At 40.4% G+C, this 26,601-nt stretch overlaps 3 protein-coding genes across 3 annotated transcripts; all 3 read right to left on the reverse strand.

The window, feature by feature from the left end:
• Positions 1–786: 786 nt before the first annotated feature.
• LOC106608967 (cerebellin-1) lies at positions 787–5,651 on the reverse strand. The gene is made up of 4 exons (XM_014207236.2): positions 5,431–5,651; positions 3,838–4,601; positions 3,522–3,641; positions 787–1,321 (listed from the first exon to the last, which is right to left on the reverse strand). The coding sequence occupies exons 2-4, from the start codon at positions 4,153–4,155 to the stop codon at positions 1,124–1,126; spliced, it is 636 nt and encodes a 211-aa protein (XP_014062711.1). The 5' UTR covers positions 4,156–4,601; positions 5,431–5,651; the 3' UTR covers positions 787–1,123.
• Positions 5,652–10,444: 4,793 nt separating this feature from the next.
• LOC106608905 (E3 ubiquitin-protein ligase TRIM47-like) lies at positions 10,445–14,180 on the reverse strand. Its single transcript, XM_045722588.1, has 4 exons — positions 14,172–14,180; positions 13,661–13,870; positions 10,744–11,135; positions 10,445–10,538 (listed from the first exon to the last, which is right to left on the reverse strand). Exons 1-4 carry the CDS (start codon positions 14,178–14,180, stop codon positions 10,445–10,447), a joined length of 705 nt encoding a protein of 234 aa, XP_045578544.1.
• Positions 14,181–21,802: 7,622 nt separating this feature from the next.
• On the reverse strand, positions 21,803–23,590 carry LOC123743849 (ladderlectin-like). Its single transcript, XM_045722553.1, has 3 exons — positions 23,262–23,590; positions 22,945–23,051; positions 21,803–22,802 (listed from the first exon to the last, which is right to left on the reverse strand). The coding sequence occupies exons 1-3, from the start codon at positions 23,491–23,493 to the stop codon at positions 22,713–22,715; spliced, it is 429 nt and encodes a 142-aa protein (XP_045578509.1). The 5' UTR covers positions 23,494–23,590; the 3' UTR covers positions 21,803–22,712.
• Between the last annotated feature and the right edge of the window lie 3,011 nt (positions 23,591–26,601).

Genomic DNA, 26,601 nt, shown 5'->3' on the forward strand with positions numbered 1-26,601 from the left:
TTTTTATTGTACTGTATATAATTTTTTTCCCTCAGTAGAGCTTTAACATCACTCTGTAATGAAATGTGCTATACAAATAAAATGTGTTATTATTTAAAAGCAATTGAACAGTAAATCAGATATGTATGAACATACTCCCCCAAATAAAAGGTGACATTTATACATTTTGTCACCTCATATGAAACATTTGATATCAAATCCAAAATGCTGGAGTATAGAGACAAATTTAACATTTTAGCATCACTGTCCAAATACATACATATAGTACCAACAGTAACATAGGGAAGTGTATCTGTATATTCTAAGCTTTATAGTAACACAATTCCATAATCACTCACTCCTATATGTGCTAACACATGCCTCTGTTACGCCCCCCTATGTGGTAACACACACACACACGTCTATGAAGAACGAACAAAGCACTCATATGTGCTTATAACATACCTCCGCTGTGTATTGGAGCAGCGAAACAAATTGGTTGTGACAGTGTACGGTGTGAACCCCACAGGTTCCTGGCAACACACACACACACATACACACACGGCCCTCGCCAAAACTCCCATCTGTCACCGGATCCGCCAGGACGAGCCGTATGAGCCCTTACCCAGAATCCTCCTCTCGGGGCGTTGAAGGTGGCTGCGCTATTTACAGGACTAACAGATGCACATCTTGGAGAAAATGAAAGTTTCCCCTAATCACTGATTCATGGTCTGATTTTCTTCCTAATGGAGAAAAGGAGGAGCAATTGTTTCAGCTAGTGACAGTCACTTTGAAGAAAATCCCATATTTACTGTACGACCAACCCTTTTTATTAGCATGTACAATTATTTGCATGCAGACAACAAAAGCCAACACATATTACATGAATACTCAAGCATAAACTGTACACACTACAGTATCATTTAAATAATTGAGCAGTGTATTTAAAAGTGCATTCAAAAATCGTAACATTCAGGATTTTCAGATACAATGCGAGCTGTAAACTCATTGTAACTCTCATACATACACACTCGTCCTCCTAACCCTAGCTGTGTCCTTACTTGATGTCTACTCTGTCACCTTGCTTGCCTTTCCCCTGTCCCTCTCTCTTTTTCTCTTTTAATCTCCCACCCTCTTTCCCTCTCTACAAAGGAAACACCAGAAACCCAGAGAAGGTGGAGTATTTCCATCCCCCCATCAGGTTCCCTCTCTCCAGTTTGAGATAAGCCTTGTCTCCTCTCTCCATGGTAACCAACCCAGCGTTGGTGGCTGCTTCCCTGGTCACGTCCTGGTCCCCGGCGAACGCTGAAATCACCGGGTGTCCGTTCAATACCAGACTCACCTGAGAGAGAGGGATAGAGGCATAGGGGGTGGGAGGGAGGGGGAGAGAGAGAGTAAAGCGTTGTTCACATTGGCAGTTTGAAGTGACTCAAATCCTATTATTTTACATTTGAATCTTTTTCCTGCAGTCTGAAGAGCCAAAACACACATGGAATCAGATATTTAAAGCCACATTTCAAACCACCTTCGTAGGTGGTTTGATGTCCAATACAAATCTGATTCCTGGCCATGCGACAAATCTGATTTATTTGCCCTCAAGTGTTTAATTTACTCTTATTTAGCATATCTTCTTGCTTGCTAGCTACTGTGTTGACAGTTTGACAAGAACATGTGGTAGCTAACTAGCTTGTTAATTATTTACAAACAAATTAGTGAATGTGCTAGAAAGCTAAATAGCTACCTAGCTAGCTAGTTGACTGCTGTGGCTTGCCAAAAAGTACTTGTTTTGAAAGTTGAATCATCTTATCCAGTGAGGCTTTAAAAGTGCTCTTACACTATGATTTTGAACATTCAAAGCAACTGGGAAACTTCCATGGCAGGCATTGTTGTCACCTTAGCTTGCTACATTGGCCTCCCGAGTGGCACAGCTGTCTAAGGCACTGCATTGCAGTGCTAGAGGTGTCACTACAGACCGGGGTTTGATCCCGGGCTGTATCACAACCGGCCTTGATCGGGAGTCCCATAGGGCGGCGCACAATTGGCCCAGCATCGTCCGGGTTCGGGGAGGGTTTGGCTGGTGGGGCTTTACAAGTAGGTCGTCATTGTAAATAAGAATTTGTTCTTAACTAATTTGCCTAGTTAAATAAAGGTTAAATAAAAAATAATACAATAAAAATAACTTCTGAGTCATAGGAAGCACGAGCACCACCAGCAATCAGCCTAAAACACTGCGCACACACTCCTTGTTACTAGCATAGCCATGTCAGCAAATTACTGCTGTCTGAACACACACAAATCCAATTTGGTCACTTGTAACTTGCTGTTTGGACAGTAAGTATTTCAAAACAGATTTGAAAAACATAACTGATTTGAGCATTAAGGCCTGCAGTGTGAACAAGGCTTCATGTCCTGGTCACCGGTGAAAGCAGCGATCCCAAATCGCTTTGTCCGTAAGGGAGGGAGAGAGAGAAAAAGAGATAGGAAGGAAGAAGTGGCAGTCGGTGTCGTTTAACATTACGGATGATGATAGTTTTTTTTTATGAGCATGGCCTTATTTGTATTACAGCATATTGGATGACCGTCATTCATATTCCATTCACCCAGCTCAATGTAACATTGATAGGTTTAGGCTACAACATGATACTCAAATACTTCCTATACCCATCATGAGGTTGCTACAACGCAGCCTACGAATGAAAGTTTACAACGCACAGTGCCTTCAGAAAGTATTCATACCCCTGGACTTATTTCACATTTTGTTGTGTTACAGCCTAAATTTAAAATGGATTCAATTGATTTTATTTCTCACCCATCTACCCATAATTAAAATGAAAACTTGTTTTAAGAAGTGTTTGCAAATTTATAGAAAATGTAATTTATAAATATTCACACCCCTCCACTCCATTCCGTTTCTTATCCTGAAAAACTCCCCAGTCCTTAACGATGACAAGCATACCTATAATATGATGCAGCCACCACCATGCTTGAAAATTTTGAGTCAACTACTTACCACATTTTATGCACTGCATCACTAGCTAGCTGTAGCTTATGCTTTCAGTACTAGATTAATTCTCTGACCCTTTGATTGAGTGGACAACATGTCAGTTTATGCTACAAGAGCTCTGATAGGTTGGAGGACGTCCTCTGGAAGTCATCATAATTACTGTGTATGTCTAAGACAGGGGGTAAAAACTGAAAACCAGGAGCCTCCTAGGTTTTGTATTGAAGTTAATGTACCCAGAGGAGGATGGAAAATAGCTGTCCTCTGGCTACACCATGGTGCTTGCCCAGAGAGTGCTGTTGAGGCTACAGTAGACCTTCGTTATAAAACAGTGTGTTTTAATCAGTAATTTGGTGACGTGAATATATTTAGTATAGTATTATCTAACTTTTTAATGTTATACTGTTTTAATTTTTATGAAATCCACTAAGTAGGATGGTACTCCCCTTCCTCCTCTGATGAGCCTCCACTGGAAGGGAGAGAGAGATAATATACATCAATTTGCTGTAATATTATTTGTGTTTTCATGTGTAACCCCTACCTGTATTGTCTGTCGGTTGTATACTTTGACCACATGGAAGCAGAAACTGAAGACTCCTTTTCTGGGAGCCACAAAGATGCTGCGTGCTGGGTCAAAATGGCTGCCCACATTCACCAGGATCTGAGAAAGAGATGGAGAGAGAGAGGTGGGGGGAGAGAGGGATAGAGGTGGAGGGGGGAGAGGGAGAAAGAGAGGGGGGAGAGATGGAGAGGGAGAGAAACAAGTTGATAAAAGTTGACAAAAGTTGACTTTTTTATCATGTAAAAGTTGACCAGTTATTCAGTCTATTGGATGGTCATGGTATGGTCTCACTAACCTGGTCAAAGTAGATGGTCATGGTACGGTTGCTCATCTCAGAGGGTTCGTGGTTAGTGTTCCTGACAGCGGAGAATGCCACTCGACCGGCCCCCGACCGCACCGACATCCCCAACGCGTTACCCGACGGTTCCGACGAGGGGGTGGAGTCACAAACCACCAGACACTTCCCCTCCAACACGATTGGCTCAGTGTCATTCTGAGCTCTGGCCCCCAGGGGACCCCACTGAAGGATTAAAATTAGTCCAAGGAAAAGGGCGTAGTTAAGTGTTATTATGGGGCGGGGCAAAGATGAACAAGGAAGAGGAAGGCGGTGCATAATGTCTCAAATGGTTGTAAGGTCTTGGATGTTTTTTGGATGTTGGTTTTTCAATTTTGACACAGTTGAAAATGTCAGTTTCCCACACAGTTTCAGTTGAAAGAAACAATCCTTTGTGAATACATTACAAATTTCAGTAAACCAATGTGTATCTTTTCAGTCTTGTCTAAACCACACGGTAATCAGCTAGATCACAGTTTAAATCCTTCCGGAATCTTTAGTTGGCTCTGAAAAGGTTGAATCCCAGATGGTCAATTGATCCAAACCCACTGAATCTGAATGGTGGATGGTGTATGCCCGATCACTTGAAACCCACCGTTGGGCCACGACCCAAACCTCCTGCAGGTACGGCCAAGTTTGTCCAGGTTCCCGACCTGTTTTAGCAGATTTGTAATACAAGTCTCAGTGGAGTTGGTCAGGTGGTTTTTCACAGGCCAACCTTGACCCTGCCAAAGATAAAGATTCAGAACAGAAATTGATTCACTGAGGAAGACAGTCTAAAGTCTTAGAATCATAGTATACAGCATAAAAATATCATAGTATCCGAGACAAACTCTTGAAGCAGGCCTAAAGTGAATGTAGTGCTCAAATGTAAACGAGTTACATTTTTGGGTGGTGTAGATGGAGAAGGAATTGAGGGATGAGAAGGAAAGGAGGAGGAGGTAGAATAAGGGATAATCTAATGGATTGGCTTGAATAGGGAGGGGGGAGGGAGGGGGCTGAGGCTATTGAAGCCAGCTGGACACAGGAGGAGGGCAGGAGAGGGGGAGGAGAGGGAGGAGGAGAGGCCTGCATCATCACTTCTGAGCTACCATCTGTAGGACACTCTCCTCACATTCCTTTACACACACACACATGCATGCACACACACGCACACACACACACACACATAGACACACGCAAGCGTAATCGACCATGTATTTGCAATTCCATATATTTATCCATATACAAAAATGCACATAGAAACTGTAAATTTCCTCATTGTTCCCCATAGTTTAAATTCCTTTAAGCTCATTGGATGGTGAAGGACACACAGTTCAAAATCTGCAGTTTTACATAAGACGTCTATATTTGTTCTCTTTATTGACAAAGATTATTACAGAAAACATAAATGAAAGAGTAGTAAAGTTACAGAAATATGACATGACAACAATATTGAACCATTTTCAAAAAACCATCTCACATTACCATGGAAAATTGTATTTTTTCATGTAAAGCAGGAAAAATAATAATAAATAATTACAACAGTGAAAAAAACGAAATATTAATTCTTACCTTTTACGTTGAGTATATTTCCTGTATCGACGTGGAAGTTACTGTCCCAAGAGGTAGATTACCCTTTCTGTGTCTCTTTTCTCTCTCTTTTCACTGACTCCCTCTCCCACTCTCCCTTTCTTTTTCTCACACTCACACTTTCTCTCCCCCTCCCCACCTCTCTCTCACACACTCACTCACCCACTCTCACACCTCTCCCCCCTCTCTTCCCTTGCTCTCATCCCACCCTCTCTCCTTCTCACTCTCTCTTTTTATCTCTCCCTATCTCCTCCCCTCTCTCTCCCTGTCAGGGAACCCCTGTGTTCAAACAGACGTTTAATCATATCACAACCATCATAAATCGTCTGTTTTCTCTCGCCCACAACCGCCTACCTGTTCCACACTCCTCCCTCTTCTCTCCATCATCTCAGATCCTCTTTCCATTCTCTATCCTTTCCCACTCCCTTAAACGCCATTGAGCTACTGATAAAAGGTGATTTTTCCTTAGACTTGTTGCGCATTTAGACACTTAGATTTAGAAAAATGTAAGAATTGAATATAGACTTCTCACAGTAGAATAAGAATATCTATATCAGTAATTTGACCTTACGTGGTTACAAAATGTTGATAAATTTTTTTTATCCGTCCATCAGTACAGTTATTTCTACTTCTGGCCAGAATTGAGAGAAGATCTCCAGTCAGACAACAGTCTCAGAACAACGTGATGTGATCGAATGGATGATTGACGGCTCCTCACAGCTATAGACAGGGCCACGGGTGGGACTTTAGACCTAACAACTTCTTGTATAAGCCCTTTCCACCAAACAGAAAACCAACGGGGCTGTGTTCTTTCCGCCGCCATGGAGACGGGCTAAAGTACGGATACAGGGTCTCGGTGAAGACACACCAACTATAACTATAAATATGGGCCTTATCGTCCACATTATAAAAGGAGACCAATCCCTCCTCATAATCCACAAACACCCCCACCTTCTTGGACTTGTCTCTCAGGTGATGGGGGATGGATGGCCCGGCACAGGCATTGAGGTTTCCCCCTTTCCCACGACACACGGCCCAGTAGCCTTGGTCTGGCCTCACCGCGACACTCCCCTTCCTGTTGATGGACTCTCTGGCCACACACACATCCCAGTCTGTCTTGTCACCCACCTGGAGGGAAGCGGGAGTAGACAGACAGTGCTTGAATTTAAAAATGTTTCCTTTCCTTTCACTGCAGTGTAATGTTTTTTTTAACCTCTCTGGGATACGACAACAGCCAGTGCAATTGCAGGGCGCCAAATCCAAAACAACAGAAATCTCATAATTAAAATTCCTCAAACATACAAGTATTATACAACATTTTAAAGATAAACTTCTTGTTAATCCAGCCACAGTGTCTGATTTCAAAAAGGCTTTACGGTGAAAGCATACCATACCATTATGTTAGGTCAGCGCCTAGTCACAAAAAAACATACAGCCATTTTCCAGCCAAAGAGAGGAGTCACAAAAAGCAGAAATAGAGATACAATTAATCACTAACCCTTGATGATCTTCTTCAGATGGCAATCATAGGACTCCATGTTACACAATACATGTATATTTTGTTCGATAAAGTTCATATTTATATCCAAAAATCTCAGTTTACATTGGCGCGTTATGTTCAGTAATGTTTTGCCTACAAAACATCCGGTGATTTTGCAGAGAGACACATAAATTTACAGAAATACTCTTCATAAACTTTGATGAAAGATACAAGTGTTATGCATAGGATTATAGATAAACTTCTCCTTAATTCAACCGCTGTGTCAGATTTCAAATAAGCTTTAAGCACACCATGCGATAATCTGAGTACAGCGCTCAGACACCAAAACAAGCCATACAGATATCCGCCATGTTGTGGAGTCAACAAAAGTCAGAAATAGTGTTATAAATATTCACTTACCTTTGATGATCTTCATCGGAATGCACTCCCAGGAATCCCAGTTCCACAATAAATGTTTGTTTTGCTCGATAAAGTTAATCTTTATGTCCAAATACCTCCTTTTTCTTCGCCCGTTTAGTTCACTATTCCAAATGCACAAGGCGCGGGCACTAAGTCCAGACGAAAAGTCAAAAAAGTTCCATTACAGTTTGTAGAAACATGTCAAACGATGTATAGAATCAATCTTTAGGATGTTTTTATCATAAATCTTCAATAATATTCCAACCGGACAATTCCTTTGTCTTTAGAAATGAAAGAGAACGGAGCTCGTGCTCACAGCCGTGCGCGATCAATAACTAAAGGCTTTCAGCTGAGGCAGTTACTGTGACTGGTCTTATTTGCTCTCCTTTCACAATAGAAGCCTGAAACAACGTTCTAAAGACTGTTGACAGCTAGTGGAAGCCTTAGGAAGTGCAATCTGACCAAATTTACACTGTATATTGGATAGGCAATCACTTGAAAAACTACAAACCTCAGATTTCCCACTTCCTGGTTGGATTTTTCTCAGGTTTTTGCCTACCGTAGGAGGTCTGTTATACTCACAGACATCATTCAAACAGTTTTAGAAACTTCAGAGTGTTTTCTATCCAAATCTACTAATAATATGCATATCCTAGCTTCTGGGCCTGAGTAGCAGGCAGTTTACTCTGGGCACGCTTTTCACCCGGACGTAAGAATACTGCCCCCTATCCCAAAGAAGTTAAGGCCCAAGGTCACGTTAGTCTAGTTTAGTAATCTTTTTCATGTGTTGTTTTCCATTTTCAAAGAAATGTGCAAATAGATAAACTAAACAAATAAATATAATAAACTAGACTAACCAAAACTGTAAGCTGAGGTACAACAACAAAAATCATAAGAACATCAGAGAATAGGTGCAACTCTCACTCAAGATTAATTCACAATTAAATTGTTTTTAGTTTTAAGTTGTGAGCGAGAGTCACTCCTAGCTACAGTATAATCTCTTCATATTTTCCCTCACCTGGACTATCCAATAGCACCTCTCGGTGGCGAAGCCTTGTTTTCCCAGCACACATACGCAGTAGTCAAACCTTTTCGGATCATCAACCAGGGAGCGGTTCTGCTGGTATCCCAGACTCACCTGCTTCTGATCAGAGGACAGGTGGACCAACGAGGAGGCTGTGACCGGGTCCAGGGTCATGTCTGCTGTAGAGAGATATTTTATTTTATTTCACCTTTATTTAACCAGGTAGGCCAGTTGAGAACAAGTTCTCATTTACAACTGTGACCTGGCCAAGATAAAGCAAAGCAGTTCGACAAAAACAACAGAGTTACACATGGAATAAACAAACGTACAGTCAATAACACAATAGAAAAATATATATACAGTGTGTGCAAATGTAGTAAGATTAGGGAGGTAAGGCAATAAATAGGCCATAGTAGCGAAATAATTACAATTTAGCATTAACACTGGAGTGATAGATGCGCAGATGATGATGTGCAAGTAGGGATACTGGGGTGCAAAAGAGCAAAAATAAATAACAATATGGGGATGAGGTAGTTGGGTGGGCTATTTACAGATGGGCTGTGTACAGGTGCAGTGATCGGTAAGCTGCACTGACAGCTGATGCTTAAAGTTAGTGAGGGAGATATAAGTCTCCAGCTTCAGGGATTTTTGCAATTCGTTCCAGTCATTGGCAGCAGAGAACTGGAAGGAAAGGCGGCCAAAGGAGGTGTTGTCTTTGGGGATGACCAATGAAATATACCTGCTGGAGCGCGTGCTACGGAGGGGGGGGGCCTTTACCTAGCAAAGACTTATAGATGACCTGGAACCAGTGGGTTTGGCGACGAATATGAAGTGAGGGCCAGCCAACGAGAGCATACAGGTCGCAGATGTAAGCTCTGATAAATTATATGTATGATATATAAGTTATGAAATATGATATTTCAGTGATGTGAACTTGAGTCATAACCTTATTTACACAATCATGTACTCGTTGATTGATTGATTCATTCATTAATTCATTTACACATACAAACACAGACTTGCCTGCATATTGCTGGGTTCTATTCAGCTCTGGAATGAGAATGAAAAGGTGTGGATAGACATATCTTTTTCTCTAACCACACCAATAAAAAAATACTGACCACCAACTTGACGCAATCTCTTTTCAAAGTCTCTGCTGGTGTCCACTAGCTGAGACATTTTTCGCCCATCATGTCCAAATCATCCGAAAGTATCTAAAATTGACTGTAAAGCTCAACAAAGTCAGATGTTTTGAACACGATGCACTAAAAATGTCAATATCGGTCCCATGACTTGAATGGGATTTGTGCCACAAATGCTAAACTGTGGAAACAGTGCCAAGTAAACTTAACCAAAGCATGGATTACTGTCATACCTTGTCTAAGGAAACCATTATGTCATTTTGTAATTTGGGGGAACGATCCATTTAAGTTCAGTTCATTTCAATTCTATTCAATTTACTAATATAACTTTATTTATCCCATCTAGGGAAATTTAGAAATGCAAAGTCAGTTTACATGTTATATCAATGTATCAGTATTGAGATAAGAGAGACACTGACCTGTATGAAGTGGAGTTGGTCCTCAGTGTGAGAGCTGCTCCAGCTCAGTGCTCCTTTTATCTCACTGATTTCCTGCTCCAGCTCTTTGATGAGCCCCTCAGCCCGCCTCTCTGCTGCTTTCTGCTTCTCCTCAATCACCTTGATGAGCTCAGCCTGGCTTCTCTCGAGCCTGGCTTATCTCTTTTTCAGCACAAGACCAAATATGAATATGCAATATTAAAGACAATGGTTTTGAACAAATGTTCTTGCTGAAGTCCTGCATATTCATCAAACCACGTTAAATTAATACAACTGCAGAGGACTCAGAGTTGAGCCCTGGGGTACCCCACATAGATGAAAATGATAACAGTCATGATGCTTATCATAAGAACTCACTCTACTGAGCTTACGGTACTGTATATTTAATCAATATTATTTATCAAACCAGATTGAATTAATACAACTTTAATGGACCCAGAGTTGAGCCCTTGGGTACCCCACAACATTCAGGATGCTTATCATGAGAATTCACTCAGCTGAGCTCCACTGAGTGTTTGATCTCATCCATCTTACTCAGTCTGTCCAGAACCATCCTCAGCAAATCACCTTCAGTCTTTTTCATGAGTCTGTGAAGACAACCCGGAAACTGTAGGATTACTAGCCTGTAAAACTGGAAATGTCTTTGGATAATACTGAAAATCACATTTGTTCGAGAGTTTGTGCCTGAATTGGCAAGATACAATTTAGTAACACTTTATTTAAAGCTTGCAGGTATAATGTTTTATTATAAAGTGAATTATACGACTTTTAATATGTACAGCTACGTTCAACTTGCTTAATCTTTTTGCGCTCTCTCTCTCCATAGGAAAAGTGTTGTGGCCCTTGTGGTCAGTCTCGGTGCATCTCGCACACACCGGTGTCTGGTTGTTCCTGCAGAAGAGGCCCAGGGGACGCTTGTGCTTCCTGCACAAGGCGGGCATGGTGAAGGTTGCTGTGTCTGTCAGCCTGTGCCTCTGGAGGGCCGACTCTCTCTGGTGAGGCCCCAGGTGTGTCTTGCAGTATGACCCCTGGCACACAAGACAGGACTTAACAGTCTTCTGCTTTGTCCCAGTGCAGAAATCGCAGGAAACTGCATCGGGCTCAGGACTGAGCCCTGGGGAACACTGTGCCACTGATACTCCTATATCTTGATAATCATCTTCCTCCGCCTGCCGGGCTTTGACCTTTATAAGATAATATAAATATTAATAATAATATTCATAATTATATAAATATAATATACAGTTGAAGTCGGAAGTTTATATACATGTATGTGTGTGTATACTGTGCCTTTAACCTCTCTAGGGTGTTGGGACGGTAGCGTCCCACCAGGCCAACTTCCGGTGAAATTGCTGAGCGCCAAATTCAAATTAAATTACTATAAATATTTAACTTTCATGAAATCACAAGTGTAATACATCAAAATAAAGCTTAACTTGTTGTTAATCCAGCCACCATGTCAGATTTCAAAAAGGCTTTACGGCGAAAGCAAACCATGCGATTATCTGAGGACAGCGCTCAGCACACAAAACATTACATACAGTTACTAGCCAAGTAGATTAGTCACGAAAGTCAGAAATAGCAATAAAATTAATCACTTACCTTTGATGATCTTCGTATGGTTGCACTCACAAGACTCCCAGTTACACAATAAATGTTTGTATTGTTCGATAATGTCCCTCTTTATATCCAAAACCCTCAATTTTGTTGGGGCGCTTTGTTCAGTAATTCAATGGCTCAAATGCGGTCACAAGAGGCAGACGAAAATTCCAAATAGTATCCGTAAAGTTCGTCGAAACATGTCAAACGATGTTTATAATCAATCCTCAGGTTTTTTTAGCCTAAATAATCAATAATATTTCAACCAGACAATAGCGTCGTCATTATATAAGAAAAACGAGAAAGGTGAGCTCTCGGTCGCCCGCAGAAACAGCTCTGGGGACATCCCACTATCCACTGACTCAAAGTTGTCATTCTCCCTAATTTTTCAGAATAAAAGCCTGAAACAATGTCTAAAGACTGTTCACAACTAGTGGAAGCCATAGGGAATGGAATGTGGGTCCTATCCCTTTAAATGTTGGCTAGAGTTTCATTGGAAAAACAGCCATTTCAAAATAATTGCACTTCCTGGATGGATTTTCCTCAGGTTTTCGCATGCCATTTCAGTTCTGTTATACTCACATACATTATTCTAACAGTTTTAGAAACTTTGGGGGGTTTTCTATCCAAATCTACTAATTATATGCATATCCTAGCTTCTGGGCCTGAGTAGCAGGCAGTTTACTTTGAACACGCTTTTCATCTGGAGATGAAAATAGTGCCCCCTACCCTAGTGAGGTTAAACAGCTTGGAAAATTCCAGAAAATTAATTAATGCCTTTAGAAGCTTCTGATAGGCTAATTGACATCATTTGAGTTAATTGGAGGTGTACCTGTGGATGAATTTCAAGGCCTACCTTCAAACTCAGTGCCTCTTTGCTTGACATCATGGGAAAATCTAAAGAAATCAGCCAAGACTTGAAAATTGTAGACCTCCACAAGTCTTGTTCATCCTTGGTAGCAATTTCCAAACGCCTGAAGGTACCATGTTCATCTGTACAAACAATATTACGCAAGTATAAACACCATGGGACCACACAGCCGTCATACCGCTCAGGAAGGAGACGCATTCTGTCTCCTAGAGATGAACGTACTTTGGTGCGAAAAGTGCAAATCAATCCCAGAACAACAGCAAAGGACCTTGTGAAGATGCTGGAGGAAACAGGTACAAAAGTATCTATATCCACAGTAAAACGAGTCCTATATCGATATAACCTGAAAGGCTACTCAGCAAGGAAGAAGCCACTGCTACAAAACCGCCATAAAAAAAGCCAACATGGGGACAAAGACTTTTTGGAGAAATGTCCTCTGTTCTGATGAAACAAAAATTGAACTGTTTGGCCATAATGACCATCGTTAAGTTTGGAGGAAAAAGAAGAACACCATCCAAACCGTGAAGCACGGGGGTGGCAGCATCATATTGTGGGGGTGCTTTGCTGCAGGAGGGACTGGTGCACTTCACAAAATAGATGGCATCATGAGGTAGGAAAATTATGTGGATATATTGAAGCAACATCTCAAGTCATCAGTCAGGAAGTTAAAGCTTGGTTGCAAATGGGTCTTCCAAATGGACAATGACCCCAAGCATACTTGCAAAGTTGTGGCAAAATGGCTTAAGGACAACAAAGTCAAGGTATTGGAGTGGCTATCACAAAGCCCTGACCTCAACACTATAGAACATTTGTGGGCAGAACTGAAAAAGCGTGTGCGAGCAAGGAGGCCTACAAACCTGACTCAGTTACACCAGCTCTATCAGGAGGAACGGGCCAAAATTCACCCAACATAGTGTGGGAAGCTTGTGGAAGGCTACCCGAAACGTTTGACCCAAGTTAAACAATTTAAAGGCAATGCTTCCAAATACTAATTGAGTGTATGTAAACTTCTGACCCACTGGGAATGTGATGAAAGAAATAAAAGCTGAAATAAATAAATCTCTCTACTATTATTCTGACATTTCACATTCTTAAAATAAAGTGGTGATCCTAACTGACCTAAGACAGGGACTTTTAACGAGGATTAAATGTCAGGAATTGTGAAAAACTGAGTTTATATGTATTTGGCTAAGGTGTATGTAAACTTCCGACTTCAACTGTATAAACATAATACATCACCTTCAGCGATCTCTTACAGTGCTTTGTGAAGTCCTTTAAAGCACGGTTGATCCATAACTCAGGCCGGCGGCGGAAGCACTCCTTACAGAGGGGGCACTCAAAGCGGTCGCCGGTGTCCCAGTAGCCTTTGATGCAGGCCAGGCAGAAGTTGTGGCAACAGGGTATAGAGAATGGGTTAGTGAAGATGTCTAGGCAGATACAGCACTGGAACTTGTTACAGGAATCAGGAATCGAAAGAAGAACCTTCACTCTGTTACATTACCTTTTATGTGTGTTTTGCACATGTGCAATTATGTTAAATAAACCTGAACCTGTTTCTTTGTTTGCATGAGATTTACAACTAGACTACTTTACAACTAGCTGAAGCATTAAAGGGTAGGTAGCATAAACGTAACCACATGTAACATATGCATTTGCATTAGTATACACATCAAAGTCCCTATGCAAAGTTCTACCTTATTTTTTATTTTTTGAGTTATTATATAAAACCGATCAGAATTCCGAAGAATACCAAAGCCATGTCGGAAAATATTTTTCTGGGGTGTGATGTCATATGGAGGACCAGGCAAGGCAGCCTATTCCCTATAATGTAAACTCCAACAGAAATAACTTAAAATTTGAACTTTAAATTAAACCAAATTGTTTGCACTCATCACTACTGGTTTTAATGATATTTTCTGGCAATTTACAAGAAAACACTTTATGGAACTCAATTTAACCTTGCGCAATTACCCTAAAAACTAAAAACATCTGTCATAAGAAACTAGCTCCCTGGTATACAGAAAATACACGAGCTCTGAAGCAAGCTTCCAGAAAATTGGAACGGAAATGGCGCCACACCAAACTGGAAGTCTTCCGACTAGCTTGGAAAGACAGTACCGTGCAGTATCGAAGAGCCCTCACTGCTGCTCGATCATCCTATTTTTCCAACTTAATTGAGGAAAATAAGAACAATCCGAAATTTCTTTTTGATACTGTCGCAAAGCTAACTAAAAAGCAGCATTCGCAAATGGAGGATGGCTTTCACTTCAGCAGTAATAAATGTATGAACTTCTTTGAGGAAAAGATCATGATCATTAGAAAGCAAATTACGGACTCCTCTTTAGATCTGCGTATTCCTCCAAAGCTCCATTGTCCTGAGTCTGCACAACTCTGCCAGGACCTAGGATCAAGGGAGATACTAAAGTGTTTTAGTACTATATCTATTGACACAATGATGAAAATAATCATGGCCTCTAAACCCTCAAGCTGCATACTGGACCCTATTCCAACTAAACTACTGAAAGAGCTGCTTCCTGTGCTTGGCCTTCCTATGTTGAACATAATAAACGGCTCTCTATCCACCGGATGTGTACCAAGCTCACTAAAAGTGGCAGTAATAAAGCCTCTCTTGAAAAAGCCGAATCTTGACCCAGAAATTATAAAAAACTATCGGCTTATATCGGAAAGATATCAGTTTGTCTCTGTGAATGGTTTGTAAATTGTAAATTTCGGTGTTCCTCAAGGTTCCGTTTTAGGACCACTATTGTTTTCACTATATATTTTACCTCTTGGGGATGTCATTCGAAAACATAATGTTAAATTTCACTGCTATGCGGACGACACACTGCTGTACATTTCAATGAAACATGGTGAAGCCCCAAAATTGCCCTCGCTAGAAGCCTGTGTTTCAGACATAAAGAAGTGGATGGCTGCAAACTTTCTACTTTTAAACTCGGACAAAACAGAGATGCTTGTTCTAGGTCCCAAGAAACAAAGAGATCTTCTGTTGAATCTGACAATTAATCTGGATGGTTGTACAGTCGTCTCAAATAAAACTGTGAAGGACCTCGGCGTTACTCTGGACCCTGATCTCTCTTTTGAAGAACATATCAAGACTGTTTCAAGGACAGCTTTTTTCCATCTACGTAACATTGCAAAAATCAGAAACTTTCTGTCCAAAAATGATGCAGAAAAATTAATCCATGCTTTTGTTACTTCTAGGCTGGACTACTGCAATGCTCTACTTTCCGGCTACCCGGATAAAGCACTAAATAAGCTTCAGTTAGTGCTAAATACGGCTGCTTGAATCCTGACTAGAACCCCAAAATTTGATCATAATACTCCAGTGCTAGCCTCCCTACACTGGCTTCCTGTTAAGGCAAGGGCTGATTTCAAGGTTTTACTGCTAACCTACAAAGCATTACATGGGCTTGCTCCTACCTATCTTTCCAATTTGGTCCTGCCGTACATATCTACACGTACACTACGGTCACAAGACGCAGGCCTCCTAATTGTCCCTAGAATTTCTAAGCAAACGGCTGGAGGTAGAGTTTTCTCCTATAGAGCTCTATTTTTATGGAATGGTCTGCCTACCCATGTGAGAGATGCAGACTCAGTCTCAACCTTTAAGTCTTTACTGAAGACTTATCTCTTCAGTAGGTCCTATGATTAAGTATAGTCTGGCCCAGGAGTGTGAAGGTGAACGGAAAGGCTGGAGCAACGAACCGCCCTTGCTCTCTCTGCCTTGCCGGTTCACCTCTCTGCACTGGGATTCTCTGCCTCTAACCCTATTACAGGGGCTGAGTCACTGGCTTACTGGTGTTCTTCCATGCCGTCCATGGGAGGGGTGCGTCACTTGAGTGGGTTGAGTCTTGGGTTGTGCCGTGGCGGAGATCTTTGTGGGCTATACTCGGCCTTGTCTTAGGACGGTAAGTTGGTGGTTGGAGACATCCCTCTAGTGGTGTGGGGGCTGTGCTTTGGCAAAGTGGGTGGGGTTATATCCTGCCTGTTTGGCCCTATCCGGGGTATCATCGGATGGGGCCACAGTGTCTTCTGATCCCTCCTGTCTCAGCCTCCAGTATTTATGCTGCAGTAGTTTATGTGTCGGGGGGCTAGGGTCAGTCTGTTACATCTGGAGTATTTCTCTTGTCTTATCCGGTGTCTTGTGTGAATTTAAATATGCTCTCTCTAATTCTCTCTTTCTCTCTTTCTTTCTTTCTCTCGGAGGACCTGAGCCCTAGGACCATGCCTCAGGACTACCTGGCATGATGACTCCTTGCTGTCCCCAGCCCACCTGGCCGTGCTGCTGCTCCAGTTTCAACTGTTCTGCCTGCGGCTATGGAACCCTGACCTGTTCACCGGACGTGCTTGTTGCACCCTCGACAACTACTATGATTATTATTATTTGACCATGCTGGTCATTTATGAACATTTTAACATCTTGACCATGTTCTGTTATAATATCCACCCAGCACAGCCAGAAGAGGACTGGCCACCCCTCATAGCCTGGTTCCTCTCTAGGTTTCTTCCTAGGTTTTTTGCCTTTCTAGGGAGTTTTTCCTAAGGAGTTTTTCCTAGCCACCGTGCTTCTTTCACAATGCATTGCTTGCTGTTTGGGGTTTTAGGCTGGGTTTCTGTACAGCACTTTGAAATATCAGCTGATGTACGAAGGGCTATATAAATAAATTTGATTATTTAGCCAACTAGCTATTAGCCTAGCCAGCCTAGCCAACCACCACGGTTATGTTTGGCAAGCTAGAGCCCAACGACTGGAGAATAGCTAGAACACAACACAACTAAAATATAAATAGAGGAGAGACTTACAGATTGATGCTTGGGGCCCAACTGATGGTAAAACTTTCAAAAGAGTGCAGACTGAGTTAGCTACCAACGTGAGGGGGAGGTGGGCACTTCACCGGGCCGAAATCCCCAAAATAGATTCCAGATATTAGTCAGCTAGCATGTTAGCACAGGTGGTAAAAGTTACAAAACCCATAACCCACTATACAGAGAACATGTCAAAAAGTCAAAAAATAAATAAAAGCAGAACAGACAAGGTACTACACAAATAGAGCAAGCAGATATGATTTTCTCTTTAGTTTTGAGCCCATGGCAAGAAAGCACCGGAGCCTGCCATGCTAATGGTTTCCCATTAGATAACCCAGCCACAAAGTCTGTGAATAGTTTTAGGTGTGGCTAATGTTAGCCAGCTTGAGCTAGCTACCGAGCTAGCATTTCAAACTCAGTATCACAGAGTAGATCTTCCAAATGACATTGAGAAATAGTGCATTGTGGGTAGTTTAGAAATTATCCGGAAATAAATAAATAAATAAATATGTATTAATCCCAAAACATAACTATGTTTGTACTTATAGGTAACTAGATCGTGACTAAAATTAAGTTACTAAGTAAAAACCCATGCTTCCTACCCTTTAAAAAACAACCAAATTGACCTCAGACAGGAGGCCTTAAGTTAGACAGAATGGACCTAAAGTTAAGTACAGGAATCCTAAGACCTTGGAGTTCCATTTCGTGTGTTTTGTCATCCAAAAGACAGGGAGGAGGAAGTTGCATTACATGAATCAGGATTCAGGGTAGAGTACTATAAAATAGCCTATTAATGCCTGAGGAAGGACAGAACTCTTAACTGTGTTTGTTTTGTTTATTTGCATACATGTTGTTACCCTGGATCTACTACAACACCCCTAGCAAGAGCAACACTATCAAGTAACAGCCAAATTAACCTGAGGAGAACATTTACTGAAAAGCTGCAGCTGACGATTTGAGTCATTACCAGAATGTCAAACCATTAACTGGTTAGGTAGCACACAAACTCAAACCTTAGGAAAACAAAACAGTTTTTCATTGTCACATGACTGGAAATTCCTCATCTCTAGCTTTCTCCTACAGTGACTCAACAGTGCTTGGATCACATCCTGTGAAATTGCACAACAATTCTTCTTCTATTCTTGTTATTCTTTTTTACGCTACCAACAATGGAATGCTGCTGAGCTTGTGCAGGAATGACGGTGTGAGAGAGATGGTGCAAAAGTGGTGTAGTGGTGCCTGGAGAAGTGGGTATACTCTAATTTTGTCAATTTGTTCAGGTTTTCTTTTTCAAAGTCACACTTAAAGTCACACTTAAAAAAACTAAAGAACAACACATTTTTATGTTCTAAGTCCATAACAATGCTTAAACCACATCAGGATACCAGTTTTGAGGCTTCTAAGACATTTGGATTTTTGAGAGTAGTTACCCTTTAATTGAAGTGTGCAGGCACCTAGCACTATTGTTTGATCAGCATTGTTTTTGTAGAACATGAGATGTTAAGCGTTAAGGGTGTTGAGCCAGTAACCAAAAGGTTGCTGGTTTGATTCCCCGAGCTGACTAGGTACAAAATCTGTCAATGTGCCCTTGAGCAAGGCACTTAACCCTAATTGCTCCTGTAAGTCACTCATGATGAGAGTGTCTGCTAAATGACTAAAATGTCAACTGCATCATAACAAGCCAATATCTATGAAGAATATTTGTAATAAGTTTCTATATGAGATGTGTTTTTCATAGATATTGGATTATACAAACAATGTAAGATTTACTGTATCACGTTCAAGGGGGTGATACAATTGTGCAATGGATATAATTGCATAAAAGTTGTTTTAAAGTGTTCGTCCCATGTTTCATGAGCTGAAATAAAAGATCCCAGAAGTTTTCAATATGCACAAAAGCTTATTTCTCTCCAATTTTGTGCACACATTTTTTTTACATACCTGTTAGTGATAATTGTATCCTTTGGCAAGATAATCCATCCACCTGACAGGTTTAGCATATTAAGAAGCTGATTAAACAGCATGATCATTACACAAATGTTCCTTGTGCAGGGGAGAATAAAAGGCCACTCTAAAATGTGCAGTTTTGACACACAACACAAAGCCACAGATGTCCCAAGTTTTGAGGGAGCATGCAATTGGCATGCTGACTGCAGGAATGTCCACCAGAGATATTGCCAGAGATTTAATGTTAATTTCTCTACCATAAGCCACCTCCAACGTTGTTTTAGAGAATTTGGCAGTACGTCTAACCGGCCTCACAACAGCAGACCACATGTAACCATGCCAGCCCAGTACCTCAACATCCGGCTTCTTCACCTGCGGGATCGTCTGCGGGGTATTTCTGTCTGTAATAAAGCCATTTTGTGGGGAAAAACTCTGATTGGCTGGGCCTGGCTCCCAAGTGGCTGGGCCTATGCCCTCCCAGGCCCACCCATGGTTGCGCCCCTGCCCAGTCATGTGGAATCATAAATTAAGGCCTAATGAATTTATTTCAATTGACGGATTTCCTCATATGAACTGTAACTCAGCAAAATATTTGATATTGTTGCATGTTGCATTTATATTTATGTTCAGTAAATACAGTACCAGTCAAAGTTTGGATAAACCTACTCATTCAAGGGTTTTTCTTTATTTTTACTGTTGTATACATTGTATAATAATAGTGAAGACATCAAAACAATGAAATAACACATATGGAATCATGCAGTAACCAACAAAGTGTTAAACATATCAAAATATATTTTATATTTAAGATTCTTTGAAGTAGCCACCCTTTGTCTTGATGACAGCTTTGCACACTCTTTGCATTCTCTCAATGAGGTAGTCACCTGGAATGCATTTCAATTAACAGGTGTGCCTTGTTAAAAGTTAATTTGTGGAATGTCTTTCCTTCTTAATGCGTTTGATACAGAAGATAGACCTATTTTGGAAAAGACCAAGTCCATATTATGGCAAGAACAGCTCAAATAAGCAAAGAGAAACAGCAGTCCATCATTACTTTAAAACATGAAAGTCAGTCAATGCTTAAAATGTAAAGAACTTTTCAAGTTTCTTCAAGTGCAGTCGCAAAATCCATCAATCGCTATGATGAAACTGGCACTCATGAGGACCGCTACAGGAAAGGAAGACCCAGAGTTACATCTGCTGCAGAGGATAACTTCATTAGTTACCAGCCTCAGAAATTGTCAGTTAACTGCACCTCAGATTGCTGCCCAAAAAATGCTTCACAGAGTTCAAGTAACAGACACATCTCAATATCAACTGTTCAGAGGGGAACAGGCCTTCATGGTTGAATTGCTGCAAAGAAACCACTACTAAATTAAACCAATAAGAAAAAGAGACTTGCTTGGGCCAAGAAACACGAGCAATGGACATTAGACTGGTAGAAATCTGTCCTTTGGTCTGATGAGTCCAAATTTGAGATTTTTGGTTCCAACCGCCGTGTCTTTGTGAGACACAGAGTAGGTGTACAGATGATCTCAGCATGTGTGGTTCCCACCATGAAACATGGAGGAGGTGGGATGGTGTTGGTGTGCTTTGCTGGTGACACTGTCTGTGATTTATTTAGAATTCAAGGCACACTTAACCAGCATGGCTACCACAGCATTCTGCAGCGATACACCATCCCATCTGGTTTGCAATTAGTGGGACTATCATTGGTTTTTCAGCAGGACAATGACCCAAAACACACCTCCAGGCTGTGTAAGGGCTATTTGACCAAGAGGGAGAGTGATGGAGTGGTGCATCAGATGATCTGGCCTTCACAATCACCCGACCTCAACCCAATTTGGTATTTTGGTATTTTATTAGGATCCCCATTAGCTGTTGCAAAAGCAGCAGCTACTCTTCCTGGGGTCCAAATTGAGATGGTTTGGGATTAGTTGGACTGCGAAGTGAAGGAAAAGCAGCCAAGAAGTGCTCAGCATATGTGGGAACTCCTTCAAGACTGTTGGAAAAGTATTCCAGGTGGCTACCTCATGAAGCTGGTTGAGAGAATGCCAAGAGGGGGCAAAGCTGTCATCAAGGCAAAGGGTGGCTTCTTTGAGGAATTTTGAATATAAAATATATTTTGATTTGTTTAACACTTTTTTTTTTTACTTAATGATTCCATATGTGTTATTTCATACTTTCGATGTCTTCTTTATTATTCTATAATGTAGAAAATAGTAAAAATAAAGAAAAACCCTTGAATGAGTAGGTGTGTCCACACTTTTGACTGGTACTGTATATTATACTATATTCTACATGAATGTGACTCACCTGTGTGTAATTACACCCAGGTAAGCAGGAATAAAAACGTGTTCAGTCAATTCCAATACAGGTGTTCCTGATAGGAGGCGGGGACATGGTAATATTTAACCACACCTATCCAATCAGGGAACATACCCCAGGTTAAACCCGCCTACCTCTGCCCTCACTGCTCTGGGTAAGAGTTGCCCTTTAAAGTATGTGTTGACATAGAAACAAAAACAGTCACAAGTGAAGTAGTCATCCTTTATTATAATTTGCTTCCAAATTACAAAGATCAACACTAATTCCAGAAAATGTTTACCTTATTAATTATGTTTTTTTTTTATTAATGTAATTTCATGATTATAATTAAATAAAACAAGATAATACACACTCAAATGATATTTCATACAAAATGTCAGATTATATCTAAAGCCAAAAGTTTATAAGTAGCTTATATGATCCGACACCATTTAGAGTTAGATCTCTGTCTTTCTCTTCATTCTCTTCTTCCCCCTTTTCTCCACCTCATTTTTTCCTATCTGCCTGTTAATTGTTAATGAGTGCAACAGCATATACAGTAATATAATATATGTAATGTAATACATACTCTAGGACAGGGTTCCCCAACTGGCGGCCCAAAGGACACATTTGTTGTTGTTGTTGGACATAAAAGACTGTAAAAACACCAGCAAATCAGCTCCAAGTGATTTTAATTTTGGGAATCTGTTCTTAAGTATTCTATCACAAATAGAAAGATATACATTGAATGCACAAAACATTAAGAACACCTTCCTAATATTGAGACGCATTTCAAAGCAAGGTTTGAAATGATTATGTTTTAGTCAAACATTATGTCTGTTTGGACTTAATGGTCAATTTGCTGTCTACAAATTCATTGAAACTATGTTCCGGCCCCCTGACCATCCGCTCAAGAAAAAAATCGGCCCGCGGCTGAATCTAGTGGATGATCCCTGCTCTAGGAATACATAGATGTTCACAAAATAATGAATAATTCTAAGTCATTGAATTAATTAAGGATCGTAACAGTCTTAATGTGTGAATGCAAAATATTATCATTCCGTATAGTTGGACACATACAAAACTCAAAATCAGCTAAAATAATATATAGGAGGAGAGTTTTCCTACGAATCAAGAAATAAAATAACATTTACAATCCTCTTTTTGTCATAACTGGTTCTCTCTCCATCTTTTGGGAACCCTCCTTTTCTTATTTGTGGAAGATCTTCCCATCGGGCTGCTCCTTCCATCTCAGTTTGACGTCATCAGACATCCCCTTCTCCCTCAGCTCCTTCTTTATCTGAGGAACAAAAATACACGGAACACAGTATAATGTGCTCTGCTATAATATAATAATGGATTATAATATAATGCATCATGTTATCTTTTTTATTCTTGAAATGTGTCAATAATATACCCAAAAAAGATACCATGAGACTCACTTCCTGTAAGATGGCCTCCTGTACGACAGGATCATTCATGTCCATGTTTTGGTTATTCGGGGTCAGTCTCACTCGCACCACCTTCTGAGTCTTCTTCACTGGAGGAGCTTAGAAATAAACAGACAATAAACAGAATTAAACTTTTGTCATGTTGATCGCAGTGCATGTTATATAGGAAAGTGATGAGAGAGTTATATTGACATTTTGTGTAGACCCTAATGCTCAAGACTACAATTAGAAATACATAATGTATTTTTCTTTTTACAAGCAATCCAGTTGTTTATCACTTTGTCAGAATAGTTCATACATTAACTCACTGCTGTAGCAAACAAAGGGTTGCCAAGTATTATCACAGGGCCAATCTGTCCATTCGTCTGTCACCATGTTTTCTTTCTTGAACACTGCTGCACCACATCGAGGTTTACTGTCATTGTTATTGGGTTCTCCCAACTTCCAGTGCCTAAATGAGGAATCACTGCCATCTGACCACTTCCAGGAGTCGCTAAACAGGCCAATCCACACATCACTATCGCCAACCAAGGTCTCCATCTCCTGGTTCTCAGCATGGTTCCTCACACTGGCCAGGTCTCGGTAGCGATTTCTGCAGTAGTTCTGAGCTTCACCCCAGCTTTTTTTTGTTTCATTTACTAAGATAAATCTCGGACTGTTATTTTTCTCACCTGCAAATAATGGATGGATTTAGAAATCAGGATGAGTGGGTATTTTCTTACAAATCTACATTTTGCACTTCAGTTGGTAGAGCATGGTGCTTGCCAGACTAGGGTTGTGAGTTCAATTCCCGTGGGGGAACAGTATGAAATAGTGTGAACATCTATGCATTTTGGATGAGTGTCTGCTAAAGTGTAAAAAAGTTTACTTGACTTGATTACACTGAGGCTGCTCATCAGTGTTTACAGTATGCATGTTTGAGTGTGTATTTGTAAACATGAAAATGACGAGAAAAGTGATTAGCATAGTAATAGTCTACTTAAAACTCTAGACGGAGCAATACAGCAAAGAAAAAACACATTTCTCACCGGTGCAGCAGATGAAGGAATGTTCAAGCTTGCAATCCTGATTTTTCCACATCCCATTTTTAATGACCACACAGTGTTGTTCCGGAACGTTATTAGGTTCACCGCTCTGCCAGTGTCTAAACTCAGCCTCTCCCTTACTGTAGTAGTCACTGTCTTCAAGAGACCACCTCCAGCTATTAATAATATCATCATACAGCCCTATCCAGACAGTGCCTATCCAATAATTAACACTAAACCTGTCCATTTTCATCAATCTGTTCATATCCTCAATATTGCCTATGGTGGCCAGGTCAATGTACTTATCTCTGCAGTAGGTCTGTGCTTCCGTCCAGGTTTTCCATTGTTCCACAAAGTGGTACTGATAAGGAAGGCATGGAGAAGGCAAATACAACCCTGGGAATAAAACGAATTCAGTGCAAACATATCTAGTCCTTACATGGTCACATACCTTCATCCAACAACACAGAAATATAACATACTGTACAGACACACATTTACTGTACTTACCTGTAAGAAACAGTAAGAGATGGGTTCTCCACCCCATCGTTTGGCTGACTAATGGAATATAAAAGGGATTAATCAATTAAATATAATAATAATAATAATAATGTTATAGTACATATTTATTATAGATTTTGCATCTATTTCTTACATCATCAGTGATTGCTAACAAGAGCTAACATCTACAGTTTTTCTTTAATCTCTTTGGTGAAATTTTCTCAAGTAGGAATTCAATTTTCACAACTCTAAAAACCAATCATCAAAAGTGGTTCATGTTTTAAAACTCTAAAGACAATTTCCATTGAGCACAACAAATTCACATTCCTTTGTTAACTGAACCAAATCGCTCTTTCACTGTTTTCACAATGCAATTCACACATTACATTATAGTCATTGTTGTCACTTCTTAATCCAACTGCTCAAAACGGATAACTACTACAACTAGTTTGGGAATTGCTGAATTCAGTAAAATATATACGTATTTTAGATAATAAATATATCAATTAAAATCAATTTACTTTGGAAGGTAAAACATCTTTACCAAAAGATGTGAGGAATGAGTTCCTTCTTCAGCCACTGTGCATCAATACATAGGACAAGGTGGAAAGAGTCACTATATGCTACCATTTTATACAGAGAATCCAAATATGAAAACCTAGCTCTCACACTTCAATTCAACGTATATTGCGACAATATCACTTAAGAAGATCTGTGTTTGACTTAGAATTAAAGATTTTGGATCAGAAATATATATTTTGTTAATGTCAACTGTTTGTACTCAAATTGGGTGCATTGTTTTCTTCACAGGGCTTAAAATACGACTCATAAGTAAGACTCATAACGCATCCAAAGATAACAAAACAATTAAGATTGGGTTAAAATTTCAGAGAACTATCCCTTTTAACCCCCTAGAGTCGATTGACCAACCTGCGCATCAATCTAAGTTACACAAATCCGTCAGTTTAAGCTAGAGAAAAGTTTTTTGTATTGGATCCACCGCATCCACCAGTGTCACACTTCCACATCTGCAGTGAAAGGTGGCAGTGCAAGAGCGGTGTTTGTCAGACCATGAGACATCCTGAAAAATCGGTCTTCTCACGAAAACGTCTGTAGCATCCGAATAGTTTGACCTACAAACTCTATGGAAAGTGAAGCTTCTCATGAACATTATGGTGTTCTATTTTTGTCACGGGACTGTCTGAATGTAACTGGTACAGGTAAAAAAAAATCAAATGGAAGTATGAAGGTAGTTGTGCCTACCCAAAAAAGGGGGTTAAATGTATACGTAAAAAATACAAATTAAAAAAAGTATATAAAAATGGAAAGTATTCAGACCCCTTGACTTTTTCCACAATTTTTTACTTTACAACTTTATTCTAAAATGTATTAAATAGTTTTTTTTCCCCCTCATCAATCTACAAACAATACCCCATAATGACAAAGTAAAAATAATTTTGTTGAATTTTTTTCAGATGTATAAAAAAACTGAAATAGTACATAACTAATCAGACCCTTTACTCAGTACTTTGTTGAAGCACCTTTGGCAGCGATTACAGCATTGATTCTTCTTGGGTATGACGCTACAAGCTTGGTACACCTGTATTTGGGGAGTTTCTCCCATTTTTCTCTGCAGATCCTCTCAAGCTCTGTCAGGTTGGATGGGGAGTGTTGCTGCATAGCTATTTTCAGGTCTCTCCAGAGATGTTCGATCAGGTTCAAGTCCAGGCTCTGGCTGGGCCACTGAAGGACATTCAGAGACTTGTCCTGAAGCCACTCATGTGATGTCTTGGCTGTGTGTTTAGGATCAGGTTTCCATCAAGGATCTTTCTGTGCTTTGCTCCATTCATCTTTTCCTCGATCCTGACTAGTTTCCCAGTCCCTGTCGCTGAAAAACATCCCCACAGCATGATGCTGCAACCACCATGTTTCACCGTAGGGATGGTGCCAGGTTTCCTCCAGACGTGACGCTTGGCATTCAGGCTAAAGAGTTCAATCTTGGTTTCATCAGACCAGAGAATCTTGTTCCCCTCCCCCAAAGTGTTAGACTCTAAGGAATTAAATACTGGCACCTATTTTAGTCCAATTCAAGCACTGAGTAAGACTCATAAAAATGAATGAC

The sequence above is a fragment of the Salmo salar genome, chromosome ssa07 (assembly GCF_905237065.1).
Source record: "Salmo salar chromosome ssa07, Ssal_v3.1, whole genome shotgun sequence".
Taxonomy (NCBI): domain Eukaryota; kingdom Metazoa; phylum Chordata; class Actinopteri; order Salmoniformes; family Salmonidae; genus Salmo; species Salmo salar.

Bases quoted from the DNA above. Each gene is read 5' to 3' on its own strand.
- LOC106608967 (XM_014207236.2), bottom strand. From the start codon at position 4,155: ATGCACCGCCTTCCTCTTCCTTGTTCATCTTTGCCCCGCCCCATAATA. The intron at 3,642-3,837 runs GTTAGTGAGACC...TCTCTTTCTCAG, and splicing joins TGACCATCTACTTTGACCAG to ATCCTGGTGAATGTGGGCAG. The intron at 1,322-3,521 runs GTAGGGGTTACA...CCTCTCTCTCAG, and splicing joins ACAACCGACAGACAATACAG to GTGAGTCTGGTATTGAACGG.
- LOC106608905 (XM_045722588.1), bottom strand. The intron at 11,136-13,660 runs GTGATGTATTAT...TATCTTATAAAG, and splicing joins ACTGTAAGAGATCGCTGAAG to GTCAAAGCCCGGCAGGCGGA. The intron at 10,539-10,743 runs GTTGAACGTAGC...TTGTCTTCACAG, and splicing joins AGCGCAAAAAGATTAAGCAA to ACTCATGAAAAAGACTGAAG.
- LOC123743849 (XM_045722553.1), bottom strand. From the start codon at position 23,493: ATGGAGACCTTGGTTGGCGATAGTGATGTGTGGATTGGCCTGTTTAGC. The intron at 23,052-23,261 runs GTGAGTTAATGT...TTTATTTCTAAG, and splicing joins ACCCTTTGTTTGCTACAGCA to CTCCTCCAGTGAAGAAGACT. The intron at 22,803-22,944 runs GTGAGTCTCATG...TTTGTTCCTCAG, and splicing joins AGGAGGCCATCTTACAGGAA to ATAAAGAAGGAGCTGAGGGA.